The 27,680-nt window shown below is 43.8% G+C and overlaps 1 protein-coding gene across 1 annotated transcript; it reads right to left on the bottom strand.

Annotated features, from left to right (window-relative positions):
* Window positions 1-503: 503 nt before the first annotated feature.
* Window positions 504-25,682, bottom strand: LOC139454432 (protein-glutamine gamma-glutamyltransferase E-like). The gene is made up of 16 exons (XM_071236133.1): window positions 25,534-25,682; window positions 23,571-23,707; window positions 21,447-21,716; window positions 20,397-20,669; window positions 19,162-19,280; window positions 17,693-17,806; window positions 17,354-17,528; window positions 16,253-16,397; window positions 14,549-14,670; window positions 13,982-14,147; window positions 12,251-12,357; window positions 11,480-11,577; window positions 9,566-9,767; window positions 6,029-6,189; window positions 3,644-3,789; window positions 504-1,527 (listed from the first exon to the last, which is right to left on the bottom strand). The coding sequence occupies exons 1-16, from the start codon at window positions 25,548-25,550 to the stop codon at window positions 1,377-1,379; spliced, it is 2,403 nt and encodes an 800-aa protein (XP_071092234.1). The 5' UTR covers window positions 25,551-25,682; the 3' UTR covers window positions 504-1,376.
* Between the last annotated feature and the right edge of the window lie 1,998 nt (window positions 25,683-27,680).

Raw genomic sequence — 27,680 nt, 5'->3', positions numbered from 1 at the left:
GTTTGAGTAGATCCTCAAAGGTAGACGAGATGTACATTGTAATTCCCCTGCTCTCTGTTGATCAAAGGTTTGTGACGGCGGATTTCTATGGCTTCTTTCTGAGAGTCTTCTGATTGTGAAGTATTGATGTTTGGTAGAGAGGATTTGGAACTTGTCAAACTGAATTTGAATGGCTGGGGAACTTTTGCTGATGGTCTTAAAGGGCTGATTTGTGTCTGCTTTGGCTGTTGAAGTTCTATGTCCTTTGAAGCGGGTATCTATTTGGCGGGAGGTGTCACCAATGTACGAGTCGCCACAGTCACAGTTATATCTTATGGTGAGTGAGTATGGTTTTACGCCGCTTTTAGCACTATTCCAACAATATCACGTTGCTCATGATATCAATCACTTGGTTGTATGGTCCAGACACGATTGTTTACAGACCGCCGCCATATATCCGGGCAATTGCTCAGTGCCAAGTTAAATAACGCACGCACGCACGCACGCACGCACGCACGCACGCACGCACGCACACTGACTGTACATGAGGCTGACGTCTCCTGCATGTGTATAAAACGCACCCCGACCAATCCTGTTTTCCACCCGGATCTATTCAGTACAATTACCCCTGGGTGTAAGAAGACCCCCGCCCACGCTACCCGGATCTGAACAGTAGACGACAGGATAGGGCTGCATTTTATGTGTCTGAAAAACAAGGGATTCATAAAATCGTTTTCACGTTGTCATGGTAACCCCTGACGTAATCTGAAACCACAGCGCGTTAACTAGTTTCATCAAAACCAGAGATTAAAACCATAACCAAAAGTTTAAAGTTATTCAAGTAACAAATACTGTTATCACGGCAAATAACTATCAAATAGGTCAAATATAATATTACAATACAGCTTAACTTCATGAATATAGGTGAAGTACAAACAAAAACACACTTTTATTTCGCTTGGAATTTTCTGAAATTTGAATTTTTGAAACCGTTGATTTTAAAACGAAATCCGTAAAACAAGTGTAATAAAAAGGATTAAAGGCCTAAAATATATGTATGTTGAAAAATATTTGAGCAAGATAATAACTCGTAAAACAGAACACGGTTATAAACCTCTACCCCGACAAATTCAATAGGCATGTTATACACATACTAACAGAGCGGTTGAGGTACTCGTTTGAGTTTTATTGTGAAAAAAGCACACTATTATAACAGTTACTGCATAATCACCCACGCCACAAAAATGAGTTTAAGCAACGATCAATTGAGCTTGAGTGTATTTTACGAACGCTTCTAGCTCAGATTGATTTTGCACAATGTGGACAGAGCTCGTCTTCAGATGAGCTGTGATACCTTCAAGCAGGCAGTATTCAGGTAGTTAAAGGATAAGGCGACTTTAGACGAGCCCAACTCTGTACATTCCGACCACATCCTCAACCTCATCACATGATAAGATTATATTGATTGCTCTCATGGGAATATACTTCGGGGATTTCACCATCTTCAGCAGCATGTCTGTGGACCACGTCTTCCCAGCGCCGATTTTCCTATACAGAAGCAAAGATCGACATGAAATCATTGTCTCTAGGTTCATGCTCATGTGTATTTCATTACTTTACTATAACTGAATAAATAAAGTTCATAAATGATCTGTGAAATTAGAGAGAGACCTTAATTACAGTTTTAAATAACCGCTAGTATATTGTTAAGGGCGTAACATATATAATTGTCATTCAAGAACATATTCCCAACAGCTTCTTATTTCAGATGATGTAATTTAGTCCTACGACTGATTTTGCAACAAAATTATCACTTCCCTTTACCTTACCCTAGAGTTAGTTGTGAACACTGAACTTACCCTAGAGTTAGTTGGGAACACTTACTCAAGAGTTTATAATGAACACTGAACCTAGAGTTGGCTGTGAACACTGAACTTACCCTAGAGTTATTTGGGAACACAGAACTTACCCTAGAGTTAGTTGGGAACACTGAACTTACCCTAGAGTTAGTTGTGAACACTACACTTACCCTAGAGTTAGTTGTGAACACTACACTTACCCTAGAGTTAGTTGTGAACACTGAACTTACCCTAGAGTTAGTTGGGAACACTTACACAAGAGTTTGTAATGACCAATGAACCTAGAGTTGGCTGTGAACACAGAACTTACCCTAGAGTTAGTTGGGAACACAGAACTTACCCTAGAGTTAGTTGTGAACACTGAACTTACCCTAGAGTTAGTTGGGAACACAGAACTTACCCTAGAGTTAGTTGTGAACACTGAACTTACCCTAGAGTTAGTTGTGAACACAGAACTTACCCTAGAGTTAGTTGGGAACACAGAACTTACCCTAGAGTTAGTTGTGAACACTGAACTTGCCCTAGAGTTAGTTGTGAACACTGAACTTACCCTAGAGTTAGTTGTGAACACTTACTCAAGAGTTTGCAATGAACACTGAACCTATGGTTAGTTGTGAACACTGAACTTACCCTAGAGTAAGTTGTGAACACTGAACTTACCCTAGAGTTAGTTGGGAACACAGAACTTACCCTAGAGCTAGTTATGAACACTGCACTTACCCTAGAGTTGGCTGTGAACACTTACCTTAGAGCTGGTTATTAACACTGCACTTACCCTAGAGTTGGCTGTGAACACTTACCATAGAGCTGGTTATGAACACTGCACTTACCCTAGAGTTAGTGGTGAACACTTACCTTAGAACTGGTTATGAACACTGCACTTACCCAAGAGTTTGTTATGAACACTGAACCTATAGTTAGTTGTGAACACTGAACCTAGAGTTGGCTGTGAACACTGACTTTACCCAAGAGTTAGTGGTGAACACTGAATCTAGAGTTGGTTGTGAACATTGAACTTACCCTAGAAGTAGTTATGAACACTGCACTTACCCTAGAGTTGGCTGTGAACACTTACCTTAGAGCTGGTTATTAACACTGCACTTACCCTAGAGTTGGCTGTGAACACTTACCTTAGAGCTGGTTATGAACACTGCACTTACCCTAGAGTTTGTTATGAACACTGAACCTATAGTTAGTTGTGAACACTGAACCTGGAGCTGGCTGTGAATACTGACTTTACCCAAGAGTTAGAGGTGAACACTGAATCTAGAGTTAGTTGTGAACACAACACTTACCCAAGAGTTAGTTGTGAACACTACACTTACCCTAGAGTTAGTTGGGAACACTACACTTACCCTAGAGTTAGTTGGGAACACTTACTCAAGAGTTTGTAATGAACACTGAACCTAGAGTTGGCTGTGAACACTGAACTTACCCTAGAGTTAGTTGGGAACACAGAACTTACCCTAGAGTTAGTTGTGAACACTGAACTTACCCTAGAGTTAGTTGTGAACACTTACTCTAGAGTTTGTAATGAACACTGAACCTAGAGTTGGCTGTGAACACAGAACTTACCCTAGAGTTAGTTGGGAACACTGTGCTTGCCCTAGAGTTGAACTTACCTTGTAGCTATTGTGAATACTGAGCATACCATACAGCTAGTTGTAAAGACAATGCTTACTCTATAGCTGATAGTGAATACCGAATTTACTCTGAATAACGTAGTTGTGAATACTGAACTTACCCTAGAGTTGGTTGTGAACACTGAAGTTACTCAAAAAACTAGTTGTGAATACTGAGCTTACCCTATAGTCATCTCCTGCTGGCTCTCGTCCACACACTTCATGTTGCCCTCGACGCCCAGCTTGCAGTTTGTCAACGGCTTCCGCAGAGTGTTTTTAAAGGATACCTTCACAGTGACCTGGCCCTCTTTCTTACACTTCTCGGGACCCTGAAAGCATTGTATGACATTGTAGGGAAGAATCGTTTGCATATTAAGTAACTGTAATAGGTATCTTCTTCAGGAAGAAGCCATTGATGGGCTGATGTACGGTAATAATCATCACTTGGACATGACATGTGGTACAGAGATCCATCACAGGGACATGAGACGTGGTACAACGATCATGGCGGGGACATGAGACGTGGTACTGGGATCATCACGGGAACATGAGACGTGGTACAGAGATCATCACGGGGGCATGAGACGTGGTACAGGGATCATCACGGGGACATGGGACGTGGTGCGGTGATCATCACGGGGACATGACACGTCGTACAGGGATCATCACGGGGACATGACATGTGGTACAGGGATCATCACGGGGACATAGGACGTGTACAGAGATCATCACGGGGACATGAGACGTGGTACAGGGATCATCACGGTGACATGGGACGTGGTACAGGGATCATCACGGGGACATGAGATGTGGTACAGGGATCATCACGGGGACATGTCACGTGGTACGGAGATCATCACGGGGACATGAGACGTAGTACGGAGATCATCACGGGGACATGGGACGTAATACTGGGATCATCACGGAGACATGAGACGTGGTACGGTGATCATCACAGGGACATGAGACGTGGTACAGGGATCATCACGGGGACATGGGACGTAGTACTGGGATCATCACGGGGACATGAGACGTGGTACAGAGATCATCACGGGGACATGAGATGTGGTACAGAGATCATCACGGGGACATGGGAAGTGGTACGGTAATCATCACAGGGACATGATACGTAGGACGGGGATCATCACGGGGACATGATACGTAGGACGGGGATCATCATGGGGATATGGGACGAGATACGGGGATCATCACGGGGACATGGGAAGTGGTACAGGGATCATCACGGGGACATGGGACGTGGTACGGAGATCATCACGGGGACATGAGATGTGGTACAGAGATCATCACGGGGACATGAGACGTAGTACGGTAATCATCACAGGGACATGATACGTAGGACGGGGATCATCACGGGGATATGAGACGTGATACGGGGATCATCACGGGGACATGAGACGTAGTACAGGGATCATCATGGGGACATGGGAAGTGGTACAGGGATCATCACGGGGACATGGGACGTGGTACGGAGATCATCACGGGGACATGAGACGTGGTACGGAGATCATCACGGGGACATGACACGTTGTACAGGGATCATCACGGGGACATTAGACTTAGTACTGGGATCATCACGGGGACATGAGACGTGATACAGAGATCATCACGGGGACATGACACGTGGTACAGAGATCATCACGGGGACATGAGACGTAGTACGGTGATCAACACAGGGACATGATACGTAGGACGGGGATCATCACGGGGATATGAGACGTGGTACAGGGATCATCACGGGGACATGAGACGTGGTACAGGGATCATCACGGGGACATGAGACGTGGTACCGAGATCATCACGGGGACATGAGACGTAGTACAGAGATCATCACGGGGACATGAGACGTGGTACAGAGATCATCACGGGGACATGACACGTGGTACAGAGATTATCACGGGGACATGAGACGTGGTTTCAGGGATCATCACGGGGACATGAGACGTGGTACAGCGATCATTACGGAGACATGAGACGTGGTACAGGGATCATCACGGGGACATGAGACGTGGAACAGAGATCATCACGGGTACATGACACGTGGTACAGAGATTATCACGGGGACATGATCGTGGTTTCAGGGATCATCACGGTGACATGAGACGTTGTACAGAGGTTTTCACGGGGACATGGGACATGGTACAGGGATCATCACGGGGACATGAGACGTGGTACGGAGATCATCACGGGGACATGAGTCGTGGTACGGGGATCATCACGGGGACATGACACGTGGTACAGTGGTAATTAAGGTGACGTGGTAATCTGTACAAGATCATTACGGGGGCATGGGACGTGGTACAGAGGTAATTCAGGTGACATGGTAATCGGTACAAGATCATCACGGGGACATGGATAGGTGGTACATGGATCATCAAGGGGGCATGGCACGAGATCATCGTGGCTTAAGACACCACAATGCATCCTATATTGATCATCTGATCGTGGATGCATCTGGGAGATTAAGGGTGTCTCAGCTAGTTGTCTTAATAAAACAAGACTACGAGTTTCTTAGTTTGGACTTTATCTATTACAGTATCATTTCTTTACCGTTATCTTCAGAGGCGGATTGCGCACATAAACCCTTCTTGATGTTTTCAGACTGTTTCCGGATTCCTTGACGGTCGCCACGGCCTTGCACACATAAGTGGACCCTCTTTTAGGCTTATCAAGGTCTAACATGGTATCAACCTTTACCTTGATCACCTTCACTGCAATAATAACAATAACGATGACGATTACGATGACGATTACGACGACGACGACGACTATCACCCAGTTAGGGCTAATCCCCAAAGCTGGTTAACTACTGTGTTATATAATTACAGATCAGTTTGAAGAAAGTCATCATTCAACTCAACAGCCAAGTCAGCCAGCCCCCGGTACACAAACCAACCAAACTGCAGATGGGACTTGCCCCAGGGAAGGCACAGAACCCATCCAAAAATATCTTGGACGCAACAACTCAAGTCCACAATTCTTGAGTGTGCGAAAGCAACAGGATGGCCAGAAACATCACGAATAAATGGCAAATTACGAAAGCAGCATTGGGACAAAGCCATGACAATGTACCCATACCTGACAGAGCCGAATATTCGCGACCAGCTATGGCGACTGAAGTTGTATATTTGCCATGAGCGTGGAAAGCTAACTGTCAACACTCGTCAGGCGACTTTGCATGAACCCTCGGTTCCAATAGTAGAAGGCCGGTAATTACAAATGGACGTGCGCATTGGTCTCCCTAAATTAACTGATGCAGTTGTCACTGATGACCCACTCATGGGGTCACAAAATGAAATCCTTTGATGTTGGCCTCGAAGATTTTGAGTTTCCCCCTCTTCCGAACTTTCTTCTGTCGATGTTCTTTCTGATGATGCCTTATATACTTTGTTCACGTCGTTATATAATCAAATCTGTGATTTACCGATTGAGAAACGGAGGCCAATATAACAATTCAGCCAATCATTTCCACAGAATCAACTTCTTAAATTAAATGACATAATTTGATTATTTCTGTTACTTTCAATGAGGACTGTTCTTTGCTGCTCGAGCACTGGAGGAAATCCATACAGTTTCCAAAGACAATGAACCCTATTAAGGGTAAGAAACAAAAACATCAAAAGAAAAACCGGTTCCAGATAAAACTAAATGAAACAAGGAAAGATCTATCCTGGATAGAACTTTCTTTGAAATTACGTTCCTCAGGGGATTTAATTTTTTTATCCGAATCAATTTGGAAAAGAATAAAAACAAAATACAAGACAACAAAAGAGACAATTCTATATCAAGTTAATGATTCTCTGAAGACAACGTTAAAGGTTGGGACAGAAAGAAAAAGAAAGTGGGACAAGAAAAACAATTTCATTAAACAAAATAAACTGTTTAAATATAATGAAAAACAATTTTACACCGCAACCAATCGCGGTGATGAGAAAAGAGCCACCAAGGAGTCCATAGACACGGCAACTGCAACCTCGAGGAACCATGGGAAGCAGATTACAGTGATGATGTACATCACTAAATAAAGTCACCATTGTTAAATGTGTTTCATTACACCTGATTGCCTGAAAAGGGTAACTGAAAAGTCCAAATCTAATACAGCGCCAGGGCCTGGTGGTATTCGAAATCGGTTTTGGAAATCGTTTCCTTGTGTCCGAACACCATTACTTCACTGTTTAAATTTTCTTGTGGATACAGGGGATGTTCCGCCTTGGTTGTGCAAAGGCCGAACAATACTTCTCCTTCAAAAAGGTGATTTGATTGATCCCCAAAACTTCTGCCCTTTTACTTGTCTAAATACACAGGAAAAAATATTCACAGGGTGTCTCACAGATCTTGTGTTTTGCTTGGTTCAGCGTTCAACAACAAACAGATGTTGAATGTGTCATCATTCTGCGCTTCCAATGGCATTATTTACATGGAGCAGAAAGGAGCAGGAAAGGGATGCTGGGGATGCTTGTTCAGAAAAGGCTCCTCGAAGAGGGTAAAACTTATCAACTCTCAATGTGTTTGATAGACACCAGAAAAACTTACGATTCTGTTCCTCACGAATGGATTTTGAAGTCACTAGAATGCATTGACCTCCCCGAGCGACCACTCAAGTCTTCAATGAATTGCTGGTCAATTGAACTTGAAATGTATTTGCAGGGGCAGGGTGGTGACTTCGAACCCATTTTAATTAGAATGGGATTATTTCAGGGCAATTATATTAGTAATTTGCTTTTCTGTTTGTCACTAAGTCCTTTAAGCTTTTGGCTCCGCAAAGAGGAAGGTTATCACCCTGGACCTCCTAAGCACAGGTCCTCAACACCCCTTACTCACCTCCTTTCCATGGATGACCTTGAACTTATTGCAAATGCAAATTGTCTTCGCCATGCTTGTGGTTTTGACAAAGAGGTCACATCAGACATATCCAGGCCAACAATCTTGTCCTTTTTGAAGAATCCAATGCAATTATTTATAGTATTGAATTTTCTGTCCCGTTTGACACTAATGATATTGACACGCGGACAACGCTTTCGAAATGTCACGCTTGCATCCCAAGTACCAAGTTGTCCGACTCCCCATTGTTCTTGGTGCCTTAGGTTTGGTACCTCCCAATCTGTTGACTGACATTGGGAGAGTACCCGGGTTTGCTACCAAGAATACATCCCTTCTGAAAACTGGGTTATGCAGAAGGCTGCAGTTTTGGGGAGTCTTCACATTCTCCAAAAGGTTCTGGGTGGGTTTGACGAGGCAACGCTTCCCGGGAGAAATCCCATTCGCTGTCTGGGCTGCGTGTAGAGGGGGCAAAGGCCCTGAGCTGATGATGAGCCTTACAAGCCTGACTTTGTCAGGATCACCCTAACCCTTTTTGCTGCATTTTTTAAATTTTAATCTGTAGATGCTAATAAAATATAACGATAATATTGTACACTCAGCTTCTAAAGTGTCTGCATCCACTACCCAATTCACCCTGATATTCACAAACTACTTAAAAACGTTTCAGGGAACAGCGGCGCTCAGTGCCTTAACTCAGCAGGCCTTCGAAGTATTTTCATGTTTGATACACAACTTTGCAAAAGCTCACTGGTGCCACTTTGTTAGCATGTTTTATTTTTTTTAATCGTGTTTTTGTGTATTTGTCTCGTTATTTCAATTATTTATTTATTTTTAAAATCCGCATATTTCTCCTTATTTCGAATAATCAAAACACTTAATTGAAATATCGGAGTTTGGGGATAATTCTTAATTTTTTCATAATTTCCATTATTTTCATGTTATTTCAATTATATATTTATTTGAGAAATTCGAATTGGTTTTTTTATTAATTATATTTAAAAGTTCGATATTTCATTTTTTTGCTGTATTTCGGTTATTTTGTTGAAATGTAAATTATTTTCTCTTTGATTTATTTTTGCATCTTCGAAAAACATTCTCTATTTTCTTTCATAACTTTGATTTTTTTCTCGATATACACTAATAAGAAATACGAGAAAATAATCGCAATGAAAATAATCAAAATTCGATTTTATACCAAAGAGGCACCATTTAAGCTTTCGTATAACTTAAATAAACTGCACTAAACATCAAGGTAATAGTCATCACCATCGCCCACGTTCATGACGAGGTCGGCAATCTTCTCCTCAGCTACAGTCGCCAACGTTTCGCCGGTGTAGTCAGTATTAGTTGCCTTCATGGAGATGGTAACTGTGCGAGCCATGTCGCCGGTGTTCCTCACAGTCGACTTAAACTCAAACTCGGAACCCAAGTACACCCCTTCTATCTCTTCCAGTGTTAGTTCAACAGCCTATAAAATCAACGGAATCACATAAATCTTATTAAATTCTGAAACATTCGTAAATATTTCGGGTTCCCCTCCAACCTTACCCCTACTGATGGTGTTCCCCTCCATCCTTACTTCTACTGGTGGTGTTCCCCTCCATCCTTACTCCTACTGGTGGTGTTCCCCTCCATTCTTACTCCTACTAGTGGTGTTCCCCTCCATCCTTACCTCTTCTTGTGGTGTTCCCCTCAATCCTTACTCCTACTAGTGGTGTTCCCCTCCATCCTTACTCCTACTGGTGGTGTTCCCCTCCATCCTTACCTCTACTGGTGGTGTTCCCCTCCATCCTTACTCCTACTAGTGGTGTTCCCCTCCATCCTTACCTCTACTGGTTGTGTTCCCCTCCATCCTTACTCCTACTAGTGGTGTTCCCCTCCATCCTTACCTCTACTGGTGGTGTACCCCTCCATCCTTACCTCTACTGGTGGTGTTCCCCTCCATCCTTACCTCTACTGGTGGTGTTCCCCTCATCCTTACTCCGACTGTTGGTGTTCCCCTCCATCCTTACCTCTACTGGTGGTGTTCCCTCCATCCTTACCTCTACTGCTGGTGTTCCCCTCCATCCTTACCTCTACTGGTGGTGTTCCCCTCCATCCTTACTCCTACTAGTGGTGTTCCCCTCCATCCTTACTCCTGGTGGTGTTCCCCTCCATCCTTACCTCTACTGGTGGTGTTCCCCTCCATCCTTACCTCTACTGGTGGTGTTCCCCTCCATCCTTACCTCTACTGGTGGTGTTCCCCTCATCCTTACTCCGACTGTTGGTGTTCCCCTCCATCCTTACTCCTACTGGTGGTGTTCCCTCCATCCTTACCTCTACTGCTGGTGTTCCCCCCCATCCTTACCTCTACTGGTGGTGTTCCCCTCCATCCTTACTCCTACTAGTGGTGTTCCCCTCCATCCTTACTCCTACTAGTGGTGTTCCCCTCCATCCTTACTCCTACTGGTGGTGTTCCCCTCCATCCTTACCTCTACTGGTGGTGTTCCCCTCCATCCTTACTCCTACTAGTGGTGTTCCCCTCCATCCTTACCTCTACTGGTTGTGTTCCCCTCCATCCTTACTCCTACTAGTGGTGTTCCCCTCCATCCTTACCTCTACTGGTGGTGTTCCCCTCCATCCTTACCTCTACTGGTGGTGTTCCCCTCCATCCTTACCTCTACTGGTGGTGTTCCCCTCATCCTTACTCCGACTGTTGGTGTTCCCCTCCATCCTTACTCCTACTGGTGGTGTTCCCTCCATCCTTACCTCTACTGCTGGTGTTCCCCTCCATCCTTACCTCTACTTGTGGTGTTCCCCTCCATCCTTACTCCTACTAGTGGTGTTCCCCTCCATCCTTACTCCTACTGGTGGTGTTCCCCTCCATCCTTACCTCTACTGGTGGTGTTCCCCTCCATCCTTACTCCTACTAGTGGTGTTCCCCTCCATCCTTACCTCTACTGGTTGTGTTCCCCTCCATCCTTACCCCTACTAGTGGTGTTCCCCTCCATCCTTACCTCTACTGGTGGTGTTCCCCTCCATCCTTACCTCTACTGGTGGTGTTCCCCTCCATCCTTACCTCTACTGGTGGTGTTCCCCTCATCCTTACTCCTACTGTTGGTGTTCCCCTCCATCCTTACTCCTACTGGTGGTGTTCCCTCCATCCTTACCTCTACTGCTGGTGTTCCTTTCCATCCTTACCTCTACTGGTGTCGGCTCCTCCCCTTCTTCTCCATCAAAGTTGGCCAACCTAAACGTCCGCTCCGCCCGCCGGAACGCGGCACGCTCTTCTTTGGAACCTGGAATTAGTTCCATAGCAAGATATCTCTCAGTTCAATCTATAGCTGATAACTGCATACTTGTACCCTCTCTTAGGATATTTGTACTACCTCTTATTATAGTTGTACTCACTCTTAGTATACGTAAATTAACTCTTAGTATAGTTTTACTCAGTCTTAGTATACTTGTACTAACTCTTAGTGGGGACACAGGGGGCCCAGTCGTCTAAGGCGCCGCGATTCGCTGTGCAGAGTTGCGTCCCTTGGGCACGCCAGAAACCTATGACCCCGGATTATGTTTCTAGGTTTGTCAGCACCATAGCCGTGCTCGTGGGTTTCACCGAAGTGGTAAACGTCTAAGACCTGCATCACTTCGGGCTTTCCTCCCACTTTAAGCTGACACGCCGTGATATAATTGAAATACTTTTGAAAGCGGCGTTAATCCCAACTCACTTACACACTCACTCACTAACTCTTAGTATACTTGTACTGACTCTTAGGATACTTGTAACCGCTTTTAGGAAACCTGTATCAACTGTTGTCCGCATCAGTTGGATCAGTTTTCTCTGTATACAATGTTTATAGCGTCATACTACTATCCCTACCCATCTTCCTATATAACAATGTTGTATATCGATGTTTATATGCTGACACTTTACAGTTATACATCTATATCGATCAAAGTCTGACGTACCTTCCTCATACTTGTACTCTCTCGTGATGTCAAGTCTTTCTGTGTCGTCTTCGTCCTTCTTGTACGGCTCGCCGGTAGGCGCGTGGGTACTGATGCACTTGCCAATACTGGAAGGTATCGTGTTAGGTGATATAGCCTCATTGGTACTGACATACTTGCCAACACTGGAAGGTATCGTGTTAGGTGATATAGCCTCATTGGTACTGACATACTTGCCAACACTGGAAGGTATCGTGTTAGGTGATATAGCTTTATTGGTACTGACATACTTGCCATCACTGGAAGGTATCGTGTTAGGTGATATAGCCTCATTGGTACTGATATACTTGCCAACACTGGAAGGTATCGTGTTAGGTGATATAGCCTCATTGGTACTGATATACTTGCCAACAAGTGAGTGAGTGAGTGAGTGAGTGAGTGAGTGATATGGGTTAAACGCCGCTTGTCAGTTTGATGTGGGAGGAAAGTCAGAAGTGATGCAGGTCTCAGATGTTTACCAGTTTGGTGAAACCCATGAGCACGAGTATGGTGCTGATAAATCTGAGCAACCCGGGATTCGGATCGACATTCCTGTTTTGGCGTTCCCAAGGGTACGCAACTCTGCACAGCGAATTGCAGCACTTTAGACGCCTGGGCCACCCCTGTCCCTCCCCGCGAACACTGGAAGGTATCATGTTACATGCTTAAGCCTAAAGGGTATTGATACCCAAGCCCAAACTGAAAGGTGTCATGTTACATGGTATAGCCTAAAGGGTATTGATACACTTGCCATCACTGGAAGGAAATATGTTACATGGTATAGCCCAAAGGGTATTGATACACTTGCCATCACTGGAAGGTAATATGCTACATAGTATAGCCCAAAGGGTATTGATACACTTGCCATCACTCGAAAGTAATATGTTACATGGTATGGCCTAAAGATTATTGATACACTTGCCATCACTGGAAGGTAATATGCTACACGATATAGCCCAAAGAGTTTTGATACACTTGCCATCACTGGAAGGTAATATGTTACATGATATAGCCCAAAGGGTATTGATACACTTGCCATCACTGGAAGGTAATATGTTGCAATGTATAGCCCAAAGGGTATTGATACACTTGCCATCACTGGAAGGTAATATGTTACATGATATAGCCCAAAGGGTATTGATACACTTGCCATCACTGGAAGGTAATATGTTACATGGTATAGCCTAGGGTACTGATACACTTGCCGTCATTGGACGGTAATATGTTACATGATATAGCCCAAACAATAGTGATACAATTGCCACCACTGAAAGGTAATATGTTACATAGTATAGCCTATAGGGTATTGATATACTTGCGGCACTGGATGGTAATATGTTACATAGTATAGTTTGAAGGGTATTGATATACTTGCCATCACTGGAAGGTAATATGTTACATGGTATAGCCTGAAGGGTATTGATACACTTGCCAACGCTGGAAGGTAATATGTGACATGATATAGCCCAATGGGTATTGATATCCAAGCCCAAACTGAAAGGTATCATATTACATGTACATGGTATAGCCTAAAGGGTATTGATACCCAGCCCAAAATGAAATGTATCATGTTACATGGTATAGCCTAAAGGGTATTGAGACACTTTCCGCAGTATCACATAACATTAATTATCCCTTTATAACACACCATGCCTCCATCTGCGAGCCACATTAATCTGAAGATGACCCAGGTCAAGACTCTATATTACGTACGCTTTTCTGTCCCTGGACAGTTGTATGAAGATTTTTTTCTTCGGGTCCACCAGCCACTCAACTTTGTCCCCGTTCACCTCGGCGAAGACGAATGCGGTGTCGAGGCCGACATTGACGTGACCCTCCTTCACTGCGATGACGGGGCAGGGCCCGCACTGATACGAGCCTGGGAAGGGGTAGAATCGATCACATTCATGTTCAGTCAATGTCCGGCATGCCTACATAATATTTACTTCGAAACAGGTGGAGTGCCGGTACATCAGGTCATTGACGTTGCATTTTTATTTCAAAGGCTTTTTGAATATTTCAACAGGATTGACTTTTGTGCCATTATCTGTTATTTGTTTTCCTACCGTTAAGACATTGCAAATGATAATACGATGATCTTCTCTTTACTGTACTATCTATATGTATAGTATACTACATTACTTAGATATGTAAACATGTTACTTGTTTATTCAGCGACCGAAAACATAAATCTAACAAAAGTCCCTGCCGGGCCCCGAATATTAATGAATGGGACGGACTCTTCATGTTGCCATGTCTACAGCACAGAGATGCACCCACCGTCACTTTCCTCCTGGGGGGTGGCGTCTATGACCTGCCAGCCGTCGTACACCAAACCTCCCCCCTCGCTGTCCGCCAGGTCCGGCCGACTCATCCACGCCTCGTTCCACACATGGAAATTCCTGGAATAACAGGTTTGGTTTTTCACATTACATCAACCATTGTACGGTAAGACCAGGACCCAGCAGTAATCCGACCACAGTACCGATCATTATATGATAAATATATTGCAAGTAATTCTGTGGCATTTGATTGGCTATGAACCATGAACTAATTTATGCGTTAATTTTAGGCCACGGCCACTGACGGACTACTGTTTCCTGATTGGCTGATAATAGTGGGCGGGACTTGTGTTGCATTATTACGCTGAAGGACGGCACTGATTTCACATCGTTGTCTACAAACAATTTGTGGTGAAGATTATATATAAGCAGTTTGTGAAGTTATTATTGTTGACGTATACAAAGATTCACAGTACACACATCGTTTTTACGTTTATAAATCCATAAAGGCTAAAAATATTGAAGTAAATTCTTACAACTCACATTAGTACCTGCGAGAACAGATATGAGAAGATCATGAGTGAGTGAGTGAGTGAGTGTGTTTGGTTTAACGCCGTTAAGATCAGCAGTTTAGCTATATCACGGAGTGTCAGCTTAATGGTTGTAGGTAAACCCAAAGTGTTGCAAGTCTAAGACGTTTACCACTTTAATGGAACCCCCGAGCACGGGTACTGTGCGGACAAACCTAGAAACATAATCGGGGCAAACCGGGATTCAAACCCACAATCATAGGTTTCTGTTGGCGTGCCCAAGGGACGCAACTCTGCAAAGCAAATTGCGGTCCCTTAGGGCCACCCCCTATAAGGATAGAGAAAGCAAAACTAACAGTTATCATATTCTTCCTTCAGATATGAAATATCTTTGTCTTTGAGAATTAAGCGTGCAGTGGTTTTTGGTTGGACCCAATATGATTTCCACACATTTAAAAACAAAAGGCGAATACTAAACTTCAAATGTAATTTCTGAGGTGTATTGTTTGTGTTCTATGCACAAATTATTTCGAAAATTCGACTTCTTGAACTCCACTCGGTATAAAAACGTCTACATTCTACCCGACCCGTGAAGATCGTGGTAGAAAATAGGTCTTCAGCAACCCATGCTTGCCATAAGAGGCGACTAACGGGATCGGGTGATGAGGTTCGCTGACTTGGTTGATACATGTCATCGTATCGCAAATGCGTAGACCGATGCTAATGATGTCAATCACTGGATTGTCTGGTCCCGTCTCGATTACTTACGGACCGCCGTCATATTGCTGAGTGCGGCGTTAAACAACAAACAAACACACAAAACATGCTACCCTAGTTTTTCTTGAAGGTTAGTTTGTTGTGAACACAGCTGGAATAATGACCAGTCGGTTAAACCTTGACAATCTATATGATCATTGTCATAATTAAAGTTCTGTTATTAATAGCGGGGCGGTCGGATAGCCTAGTGGTTAAAGCGTTCGCTCGTCACGATGAAGACCCGGGTTCGATTCCCGACATGGGTACAATTTGTGAAGCCCATTTCTGGTGTCCACCGCTGTGATATTGCTGGAACACTGCTAAAAGCGTCGTAAAACCATACTCACTCACTCCCTGTTATTAATAAGAAGTATGTGATCACTCTTTTCTTTGTGTATATTCATGATTATGCCTACCATACGGAGTCAATTTTTTCCTCTTCCAATTCTCCATTTGGCAACTTGTAGTTGTACGTGTCACAGCTCAGGTGTTCCTTGTCAGTGTTGTGGGCCGACTCAAAGTTGGTGACACTGCGACAAGGGATGCCCAGCGCCCGACACACTGAAGGTAGACATTCATCCATAATGACAAGACACATGAAACATGTTGTTCCATTGTAGAAACGCATCCATAAATCCCCGACTGAAAATGATCTTATCTCCTTGCTGTTTTATTATAATAAAATACCCCGAGAATCCCCGACTGAAAAAAAGATCTTATCAGCTTGCATTTGTATTGTGGTAAAACATCCCCAGAATCCCCGACTTAAAAAAACACCCATTATTTTGCTATTTTTATGGTAAAATGTCCTTAGAATTCCCGACTGAAAAAGGCTGATTTTCTTGCTGTTTTATCATAGAAAACATCCCTAATACCCCTGACTGAAAGATCTTTTCATCTTGCTGTTTTATTGTAGTAAAACATGCCTAGAATCCCTGATTAAAAAAGACCGATAATCTTGTTTTATTACAGGAGGCCACCCCTAGAATCCCCGACTGAAAAAGACATCTTATTATCTTGCTGTTTTAATTGAAGTAAAACAAGCCGAGAATCCCCCAACAGAAAAATATCTCTTATCATCTTGCTGTCATAGTAAAACACCCCTAAAATCCCCGACTGAAAGCAGACCAAGATTCTTGCTGTTTTATTGTAGAAAAACACCCCTAAAATACCCGACTGAAGAAAACGCCCCATTATCAACTTGATGCTTTATTGTATTATGAGACCAAACTGTGCCACCTCACAACATTACTATTATTTTGTAGTGAAGCATCCTCACTGAAAAAGTCCACATTCCCATCTTTCTTCTCTGTAGAAAATTTCCTGTCAACAACAGTTCCCGATAATCACTGCTATGAACCATTCGTAAACTATCCCCCGTCACACAAAGCGGTCGTAGCGCTACGATTATCTTAAGGCTATGTTAAACCATAGGAATTAAGACAGTCGCAGCGATTAGATGACTTTGGTGAATGGGTAACTCCTATACAGCATCTGTGTTTAAACAGTTGTTTTACCTGTAGTGAGGACACAAGAGTACACCCAGCACTGCCCATACTTCACTGGTTTGGTTGTTGTCATGTACTGCTTGAGAATCTTCACACTCCCGACCCAGGTGGAGGGTGAGGTACCACCCGTATAGTCATTCGACCAGTTGCCCACCAACACCCCGGCGTCGTCTATAGAGTTCACCTGCAACAGCATCTCACAATGAAGATGTAAGCGCAATCGCAGCTCACACTACCAGATAACCCTGCAAGAGGACATTGTTCTCTTTGCGTGTAAACAATCCTTCATTGCGAGCAGGTGCGCGAGTAAAGGGTGTGTTAGTTCATTGGCTTTCAGACACTACTTACAATCTTGGAGAGGGCACGTGTGACTCTCACAATGCTTCCCAGGGCTGGCGAAGCATCAAACTTGAATGCTTTCCGCAGTAGATGGAGAGACGCCTCGAGTACCTGGTCTTCAAACTGAAACCGAGAAAGTTATTGTAAGAAGTAATTGCTGTTGTTGTTGTTGTTGTTTTTGCGTAACGCCGCACAATATTCCAGCTATTCGACGGCGGCCTGTAAATAATCAAGACCAGACAATCCTGTGATTAATACTATGAGCAACAATCCATGCCGTCGGGATAGGACAACAGGCAATGAGTGAGTGAGTGAGTGAGTTGGGTTTAACGCCGCTTTTAACAGTATTCCAGTTATATTGCGGCGTGTCAGCTTTATGTGGGAGGAAAGACCGAAGTGATGCAGGTCTCAGACGTTTACCACTTCGGTGAAACCCACGAGCACAGGGTATGGTGCTGACAAACCTAGAAACATAATCGGGGCGAACCGGGACTAGAACCCACAATCATAGGTTTCTGGCGTGTCCAAGGGATGCAACTCTGCACAGGGAATCGCGGCGCCTTAGACGACTTGGCCACCCGTGCCCCACAACACGCAATGAACCAAGTCACCGAGCTTGACCAGCCGATTCATTGTGTCGCCTCACACGACAAGCAGTATAGCCGGAGTCCCCACAAGACTAATAAGATTTCAACATGAAAAAACCCTCAGATATAAATATCTGGAGAAAAACGCTTGAGAAGTTACATGGGCTGCGATACCAACAATGTAAATAGAAAAACTGAGGTCAATGTCATGAATCTTCATAATCTTTCTTCTTTCCCAATCATTCATTTTTTTACAAAATAATGTATGTCACCTTATAAAACTACGTTGAATGAAAACTTAATATTAATAAATGTGGCGAATTAATGGTATTAGAAAGTTACAATTTGTTGATGCTGCTCAATGGTTAATGAAAAAGGATATTGTTTTGGTAAGTTGTTGAAAATGTTTTGATTAATTTATTTTTATTTTATGCAATTAAAATCAAATATTATATAACATAGTGCTGCTCTACATCGGGGCTACACCATCATAGCTGTGTTGGTTTTCAGTGCATTACGTATAATTATATTTAATTGAATATGGTTTGTACCCTGAAAGATCCGGGTTACAATTGGTCTTCGGCAACTCATGCTTCTCAAAAGAGTCGACAGACCAGAACAGGTGGTCAGACTAGCTGACTTGGTTGATGCATGTCATCGTATCCCAATATCCAGGCTCATGGTATCAGTCATTGGATTTTCAGGTCCATATTTGATTTTTTACAGACTGCCGTCAAATAGCTGACATATTGCTTAGTGCGAAGTTAATCAACAAACAAACAACGTATAATTAATTACATTGCATGCGGTTTGAATGCAGAAATGTAAAAAATAATCTCCTTCAATGTGCGAGTTGGAAATATAAACATTAAAAAATATGGTTGAACGCACTTGTCCAAAATACCAAGGACTGGAATCCATCCAACTGTAGAGGCCAAGATAGACACACCCTGAGTCATTCAGTACAGCCTCTTTGAGCCAGTCTTTGTCAGCCATGTAAACGAGGTCCTCTGAAACATCAGTGGTAATGTTAGTTTCAGTGTCTTCAGTACGGTATGCATATCTTTGCCTCAGTAGATGAAGATTCGCTCACAAAGGTTAAATCTCGTTCAATAATCAGGACGACTTGTATACCCGTATAAATATATTGGTGGGCAAAAAAACCCACACACTTGAAAAGTCTTCACGAACATTCTGTATGCGATTCGTTAAAAATGTATTTAGCCAACGGATGATTGCTATTCGCATTTCTGGTGTTGCGTTTTCGGATTGCTTAACTACAGGGCAAAAGAAACTATAAACTTGAAAATTGAATTTGGCCAAAAAATACACACGTTATCAAAACGTTGCAAGGGTAGAAAATTGTCGCTGAAACACCCCAAACCTATAACATTATGTTTGTTATCATTCGCCAGCATTTAAAACCGGAAAAATAGAATTAAATAGGAGAGAACCCCACAAGCCGTATATATTTCATGTGTCCCTGTGCCATTTTATTGGCACAGGGATATTGCCGGCATATTGATCGTTTGACCAGAAACGTAATTGTTAAACAAATTCTCTTTTTTTATCTTTTTTTCTTTTTCTTTTTTTCTTTTTTTTTTTTTTGGGGGGGGGGGGGGGGGGTTTAAGGCGTGTTTCATATGTATGTTCCTACACATGTACCTTGACACGGAGGGTTGAATGTTGTTCAAACTCAAAACAAGGTTGAAGGATTTGTTTCACAAATGCTTCCATGCCAGTAGTTGAAGCTTGTTTCACATACCTTCTCGCGAGGGATTATAGATTCGTATCACATACTTCTACATCAGGATTTGAAGACCGTTATATGCCTCTTGCTCAAAAATGGTTGACACATTTGACGCATATATAAACCAAAATAATGTGTCCGATTCCTTATGTTCCCGTGTTTGTTCAGATGAACACTTGACTTGCCTTTGCATGAGTTTGTGACCGGTGCCATCAGGGATGACGATACTATCACCATTTTCACGAACACCTGGTATCATCACTTTTAGATACATGCCTGATCGTACGATGATGGAAACGGCTGATTATCCTATGATGATGGAAACGGCTGATGATCGTATGATCATGGAACCGATTTGTCGCTTTCATGCACATACCTTTACACCAGGGGTTGAAGAGAACGATGACCTCCTCGCCGTGGTTGTACTTCCAGACGATGTCTTCGCCGTCCTTGACGTCCACGACAGTACTGACACTCAGCTCCCACTCCCCCACGGGAGATGACGCGGGGATGAATACTGACACTGTAAGAGACTTTTCCTTTTTCTTCACCAGGTTCGCTCCCCACTTCCGGGGTTTGTAGGGGGCAGCTTCAGATTCCTCCAGTCTGAAGGACTTGATGACCTTCTGCTTATCCTCATCTTCACCTCCTGTAATAACACAATGCAGCAACTGCAATCCTGCTCCGTTGTGATTCATCTATAACATTACCCCCTCCGTGAGAACCTTCCCCACCCCCTCCTCCAAAAACAAACCTTTCTTAGCGGTATGACTATTGTAAGTCTACGTTTCACTATTGTAAGTCTACGTTAAGGTCCTTTTAAGTACAGAGTCACTATGTTCACATGTCCCGAAAAGGATCATTTGATGTCTGTGGACCTTGGAGACGGTTGGGTAGCCTTGTATCAAGGGGTTTGATTCAGTACACAGGTTCTATGCGTGAAACGGGGAAACGGGTGGCCAAGTCGTCTAAGGCGCCGCCATTCGCTGTGCAGAGTTGCGTCCCTTGGGCACGCCAGAAACCTATGATTTTGGGTTCGAATCCCGGTTCGCCCCGATTATGTTTCTAGGTTTGTCAGCACCGTACCCGTGCTCGTGGGTTTCACCGAAGTAGTAAACGTCTGAGACCTGCATCACTTCGGGCTTTCCTCCCACATTAAGCTGGCACGCCGTGATATAACTGAAATACTGTTAAAAGCGGTGTAAAACCCAACTCACTCATTCACTCACTCACTATGCTTGAAACCCTGCCTTGATATTGCTGGAATATTGCTAAAAGCGGCGTCAAACCTAACTCACTCACTCACTCACTCACCTTGAAGCTCATTGTTTCGAAGGCTTTCATTTGACAGTTTTATGCCTGTTTTTATTTTCGAATATTCCAAAGGATTGTCGGTAATTACCTGGTAATTGTATATGCTACCTACCAAGAGTAAAGTCAAATGTGATGTCATTCTTCTTGATGTCATACGCTCTGTCAAATTGGATGGTCATCGTGAACTCTTGACCTCTACGTAGGACGAGCTGTGCCTTCTTGTTGGTGTCCCCGCTGACTCGGTCTTGTGTACACTCGTACATGTCGGTGTTGTGGGTCTTGGTGTTGTCGGCAATGTGCAAGTCGACCCCGGTGACGTGGAGTTTTGTTGCTAACTCAGTTTCAGGGACAGGTGGTATTTCTGCTTTGGGCTTGGTAGTCTCTACAACAGGTCGGCAACCATACCATTAACGCATACCACACACCATACTGAGTGTGTCAGGTGTGCATAAATTTGATTTGAGATAGAAATGTGCACAGTAGGACAATCAAGCCACCACTCGTCCACGACAACATTACACCTGGAATTGTATTTACTCCCTCACCCTCTTTCATACATGGCACCTCCGTATACACAATCACACAGTCACCCTTACCAATATCCCTACCAATACCAACGCCTACACTAACGACAAAATCTGCACCCACCTCGACGCCCATGCAACGCCCACAACCATGAAATCACCCAAACTCACATCCTAACCAATAATCGCATCCCCGCTAACCCGTGCTCACACAAACATCCACATCCACACAAACATCCACACCCACATCTACACAAACATCCACATCCACACCAACATCCACATCCACATCTACCTCAACATCCACATCCAAACCAACATCAACATCTACCTCAACATCCACATCCACATCCACATCCACACCAACACCAACATCCACATCTACCTCAACATCCACATCCTCATCAACATCCACATCCATATCCACATCCACATCTACCTCAACATCCACATCCACACCAACATCAACATCTACCTCAACATCCACATCCATATCTACCTCAACATCCACATCCTCACCAACATTTATCTCCACATCCACATCCACATCTACCTCAACATCCACATCTACCTCAACATCCACATCCACACCAACATCAACATCTACCTCAACATCCACATCCACATCTACCTCAACATCAACATTCACACCCACATACATACCCATACCAATTCCCAAAGTCAAGCCATCACCCACAACCACATCCACACCAACATCCACATCCACCAACACAATCACATCCACACAAACATCCACACCAACATCCACCAACACAACCACCCTCACGCCTATGCAACGCTCACAACCACAAAATCCCCCACACCCACATCCTACCCAATAACCGCATCCCCATTAACACGTGCCCAACCTAACACCCACATCCACCCATGCAATCACCCACACCCACATCCTAACCCACAACCACATTCATACCAACCCATACTAACATCCACATCTACAACCACATCAAAATTAACATATACACCAACATCCACATCCACATCCACACCCATAATCACCTCCACACCCATGCCAACAGCCACGTCTATGGCATTCCCACGCCTACACCCTGACCCACAACCACATCTAAACCCATATCCACACCCACACCCACCCCTACATGTACACTTACCTCCACACCTATGCCAACGCCCACAACCGTGCCATCACCCACACCCACACCCACACCCACACCCACACCACATCCATACTCACACCCTCACTCACACTCACGCCCACACTCAAAATCACACCAACATCCACACCACATCCATACTCACACCCACACCCACACTCACACCCACATCCACACCACATCAATACTCACACCCACACTCACACCCGCATCAACACCCACACTCACACCCGCATCCACACCCACAACCACACCCACATCCACATCCACACCCACACTCACACCCGCATCCACACCCACACCCACACTCAAACTCACACCCGCATCCACACCCACACCCACACCCACACCCACACCTACACCCACATCCACAACCATCTCCACATCCATGACAACGCCGACGACCATGGTATCTCCACACCCACATCCTGACCAACAACCACATCAACACCAACCCACACCCACACTAACTTCCACATCTACATCTACATCCACACCGACATCCGTAACATAATCCACACCAACATCTTCACCTACGCGGGTGGCAAAGCAAAGCGAAAATAACGGTATTTTTACCTGGTTTCGGGGTGGCGGTTGAAAATAGGCTTGCGCTCCCGGTGAAGGCATTTCGAACCCAAGGGGCATCTCTCAGCCAGGAATTGGGACGACTTCTGCCGTAGACATAACGGGCGTACGGGTTGCTGCAGTAACATCTGAAACATTAGTGTTCAAAAGTAACTTTGTTTTTTTTAGCTTAACCCCGGACCTAGCCATTTGACGTCAGTCTGAAAATACTCGAGTCTGTACCAGATAATCCAGTGATCGACATCATGAGCATCGATCCACGATGAGCATGGCTGCTGAAAATCAATTCTTCCTTAACCTGGATCGTCACTGATCTCAATAATAAGTACCGACAAGAAGTAGGCCTGAGAATATAAGTAATATCACAAAACATTCCCAGCAATTGTCCCAACAATGATCCCTGCAATGTTTGGACCGTCACAAGGACCGTCCCTAGTAGCGCCCCTAGATATATTAGTGTCCCTAGCAACATGCATAGCACTGTCCACACAGCAATATGATCAGAACTGTCACCAAGATTGTCCCAAGGAATGTCTTTTGGGATGTCCCAGCAATGCGCCCGCAATACGCCCATGTTGACAAGTAATTATCAACTAATATCCCTATTAATCTTCTCTTTAATGTCCCAGGCTTTGTCACCATAAATGTTCCAAGTAATTTCAAAACAGCACATGCACTGGCATTCCCGGCAACGTTCTCCGATTTCCTCATGATTACTGGTAAACGCCACAATATTCCAGCTATATGATGGCGGTCTGTGAATAATCAAGTGTGGGTCAGACAATCCAATGATTAACACCATGAGCATCGAACTATGCAACTATGCATGAACCAAGTCACCCGTATGACCAGCCTACCCCCGTACTCGCCTCTTACGACAAGCATGAGCTGCTGAAGTCCAATTGTTATCCGGGTCTTCACCGGGGGATTGCCGTCATGAGCATCACAAGGATTCTATCTATCAAAGTTCCAAACTTTTTTCATCAATGTTCCATCGACCAGGGGGATGTCTAAAATATTTCTCTTGGAATAGTGACAGAAATGTCTAAAGCTAACATGGAAAAATGGTACTTGTTGCTACTCTGCCTGGCACTCATTAAGGGGATAAAACTCGGACTGGTCCACTCGGAGTTAGTATCCGTTGTTAAACTGTGGCATGGTGTTTCAGTGGGTTAACACAATAAGACCGGCATTAGTCGATAAAATCAGCCCCGTTCACACACTCATACACTCAAACGTGCACGTCGCTATATAAATGCAATAATCTTGAACGCGACGTTAAACCCCACTGTTTGTTTTATTCTTTTGTTGTTTAACGCCGCACTCAGCAATATTCCAGCTATATGACGGCGGTCTGTAAATAATTGAGTCTGGACCAGACAATCCAGGTATTGATATCATGACCATCGATCCACACAATTGGGACACAATGACATGCATTAACCACGTCAGCGAGCCTGACCACGACAAGCATAGTCGCCTTTGACAGCAACCATGGATTGCTTAAGACCCGGATCTTCACGGGACCCCACTGCACCTCACCCCAAACGTTGAATCCAAGACTCAGACTTTTATATGACGCGTCACTATGAGTTTTGTATTCCTTGCTCGAAACAAATGTACAGAAGTGTGTTTGCACTCGAAATGGTTTACTGTGCATGCATTATTGCAAGATAACCACAAATTTATGTATGTTATTATTGGTGCTCAGCTTAGAGTATGAATCATATCAAAAACCTGGAAGGCTGCCATGTACAGATTTGATAAACATCCAAACATTATTCAAACTTCCTTATATTCAAACAGGAACATATTCAGAACAGATCGGAGCGTATTTTCACCGAGCAGAGTTTGAGCTGTTATTGTAGTTCATTCATTTTATCATACAAGGAAAAGTTAAGTCAGAGAGTATCAATACCCAAATCATACCCACGCCACTCCCTCTCGCTCTCACCTTCTTCTCGGGAACATCTTCGCAAATTAAAGTTGCAGTTGCTATCGGTGCACGTTGCAGTTGCTAGCTTCCGCGTTGCTCTTGGTGATCAGTCGATGTGGCCGTCAAATCTACACTTCACGTGTGAGACGTCGGACGGATGCGGCAAGCTTCAGATGCAACCGAGAGATAGTCAGAAGAGATGTCAGTGTGACCCATGTGGAGAGACGTTCAACGTTATGACATAGGAAGCTACCTACAATACAATACTAGGCAAAAATGGCAGTGGGTTTAGAAACGTAGCAGAAACACACCCGGATACACGAGTGTAGGCAAGTTGTCTTAACAGTGTAGTCACCCAACTCCACCCAACAGATAATCAGAGGTGAGACAACAGCTAACTCAAATGTTTGTGAAGTTTTTTGAAACTACTTTTACCTCGTCATTGTCCATGCATTACATTCGTTATACCACAGCTCTATCTACTATGTCACGCTCCGTTTCTCTTCGGTAGCTGTTTGTACTCACCAAACCTGCCAGCTGTGTAGTGTCCTATTGTTTAAGCAGCATACACAACTATCTGTCAACGCATGTGAACTTGTTCCCTTGTTTATGTCACGTATAAGAGTTGGTACCCCATAAGGAAACTCTGTAACATGTATCCCTTCGTCCACTTCAAATCGCGTCCTGATTCAAAGGGGAGAATCAGCTATTGAACTGAGCGTTGGTGTCGCTGTTGGACTGGATTGCTTTGTGTGGCTTGCATTCACTTGTAGGGAGTATGCAGTCAGCATTGTAGCATACTAGGTCATTTCATTACACAACACATGCACCGGCTGCCAGATTGATTCCGTATCGTCTCTAATTCAATGGTGCCCGCCAAAAAGCCAACGCCGTAGGCCCAAAGGCCAAGGGCAGATAACTGAAAAACAATTATTTTTTGACGATATATTTTTCCCTGTTGCTCCACAACCGTTTGTCCGTTTACTTTCAAACCTTGCATGTATCTACTTCTTCAGTTGCTTGATAATTTTTGTTCTTTGACTTTGGTCATTGATCACGTGGTTTGGCAGCCATATTGGATTCAAGGTTTTCAAAGGGTTTTTTGGGCATCTGTCTTCAAATACTATCTCCTCTGAATCCACTGCATGAAATGATTTCAAACTTTCTGAGAATTGTCTCCATACAGAACACAACAAATTAGCATAGCCATTTTTCGATATCTTTTGTAGTTGCGGCCATATTGGATTTTGATTTTTATCATTTTTTTCAACGAAATTTTCCTTTAAAGATCATAGCTTGTAAGGTTCTTAACAGAAACTATTGAAAGTTTGCATGAAACTTTGAGACTATATGCAGCTCATTTTGTCCTGGGTTGCATACTGGAAGCACCACTGCTTGGTGTGGTATTATTCGATTTAAGTAAAAAAATCAGACTTGAGTACAAATACTGAACGAAGCGCCTCATAAATCTACTATAAACCCCCATTCACTGGCTTTGCAGATACCCTCGCGTTCTCCACAGTCTTGTTCAATATTATGTGTACTACCCTTGACGACCAGAGTTAGAATTGGCCTTTTTCAACCGATGCTTGTCTCAAGAGGCAACTATGCTTGTCACAGGAGGCGACTAATCGGATCGGGTGGTCAGACTCGCTTCAGACTTGATTCTTCATTTCTCAATTGCCAATTGCTACGGTACCTTATTTTTGACAGCGTCATTTAAAGCAAACCATTTGCGGATTAGGATATGGTCGAGGTCGGAAATTGGTTTAGTACACTCTGGGAAACTGTGGCACACGTAAATTTGGTAGCGGTAATGTCCTGCAAACCGTGACTATCTTTTGACGGAGTTGGTACAAGCAAACTATATGCGGATTCGAACATGGTCGAAGTCAAACAAGGGTTAAGAACACACTGGGACACGTGTGATGATGTCTCACAAGCAGTTCATTACATTTGATGGCGTTGGTACAAGCAAACCATATGCGGATTCGAACATGGTCGAAGTCAAACATGGTTTAAGAACACACTGGGACACATGTGATGATGTCTCACAAGCGGTTCATTACATATGAAGGCATTGGTACAACCAAACCATTTGGGGATTCGATCATGGTCGAAGTCAAACAAGGGTTAAGAACACACTGGGACACGTGTGATGATGT

This window comes from Haliotis cracherodii, unplaced genomic scaffold, assembly GCF_022045235.1.
Source record: "Haliotis cracherodii isolate W230 unplaced genomic scaffold, xgHalCrac1.p SCAF_10, whole genome shotgun sequence".
NCBI lineage: Eukaryota > Metazoa > Mollusca > Gastropoda > Lepetellida > Haliotidae > Haliotis > Haliotis cracherodii.
This window is presented reverse-complemented; position numbering and strand designations above follow the sequence as displayed.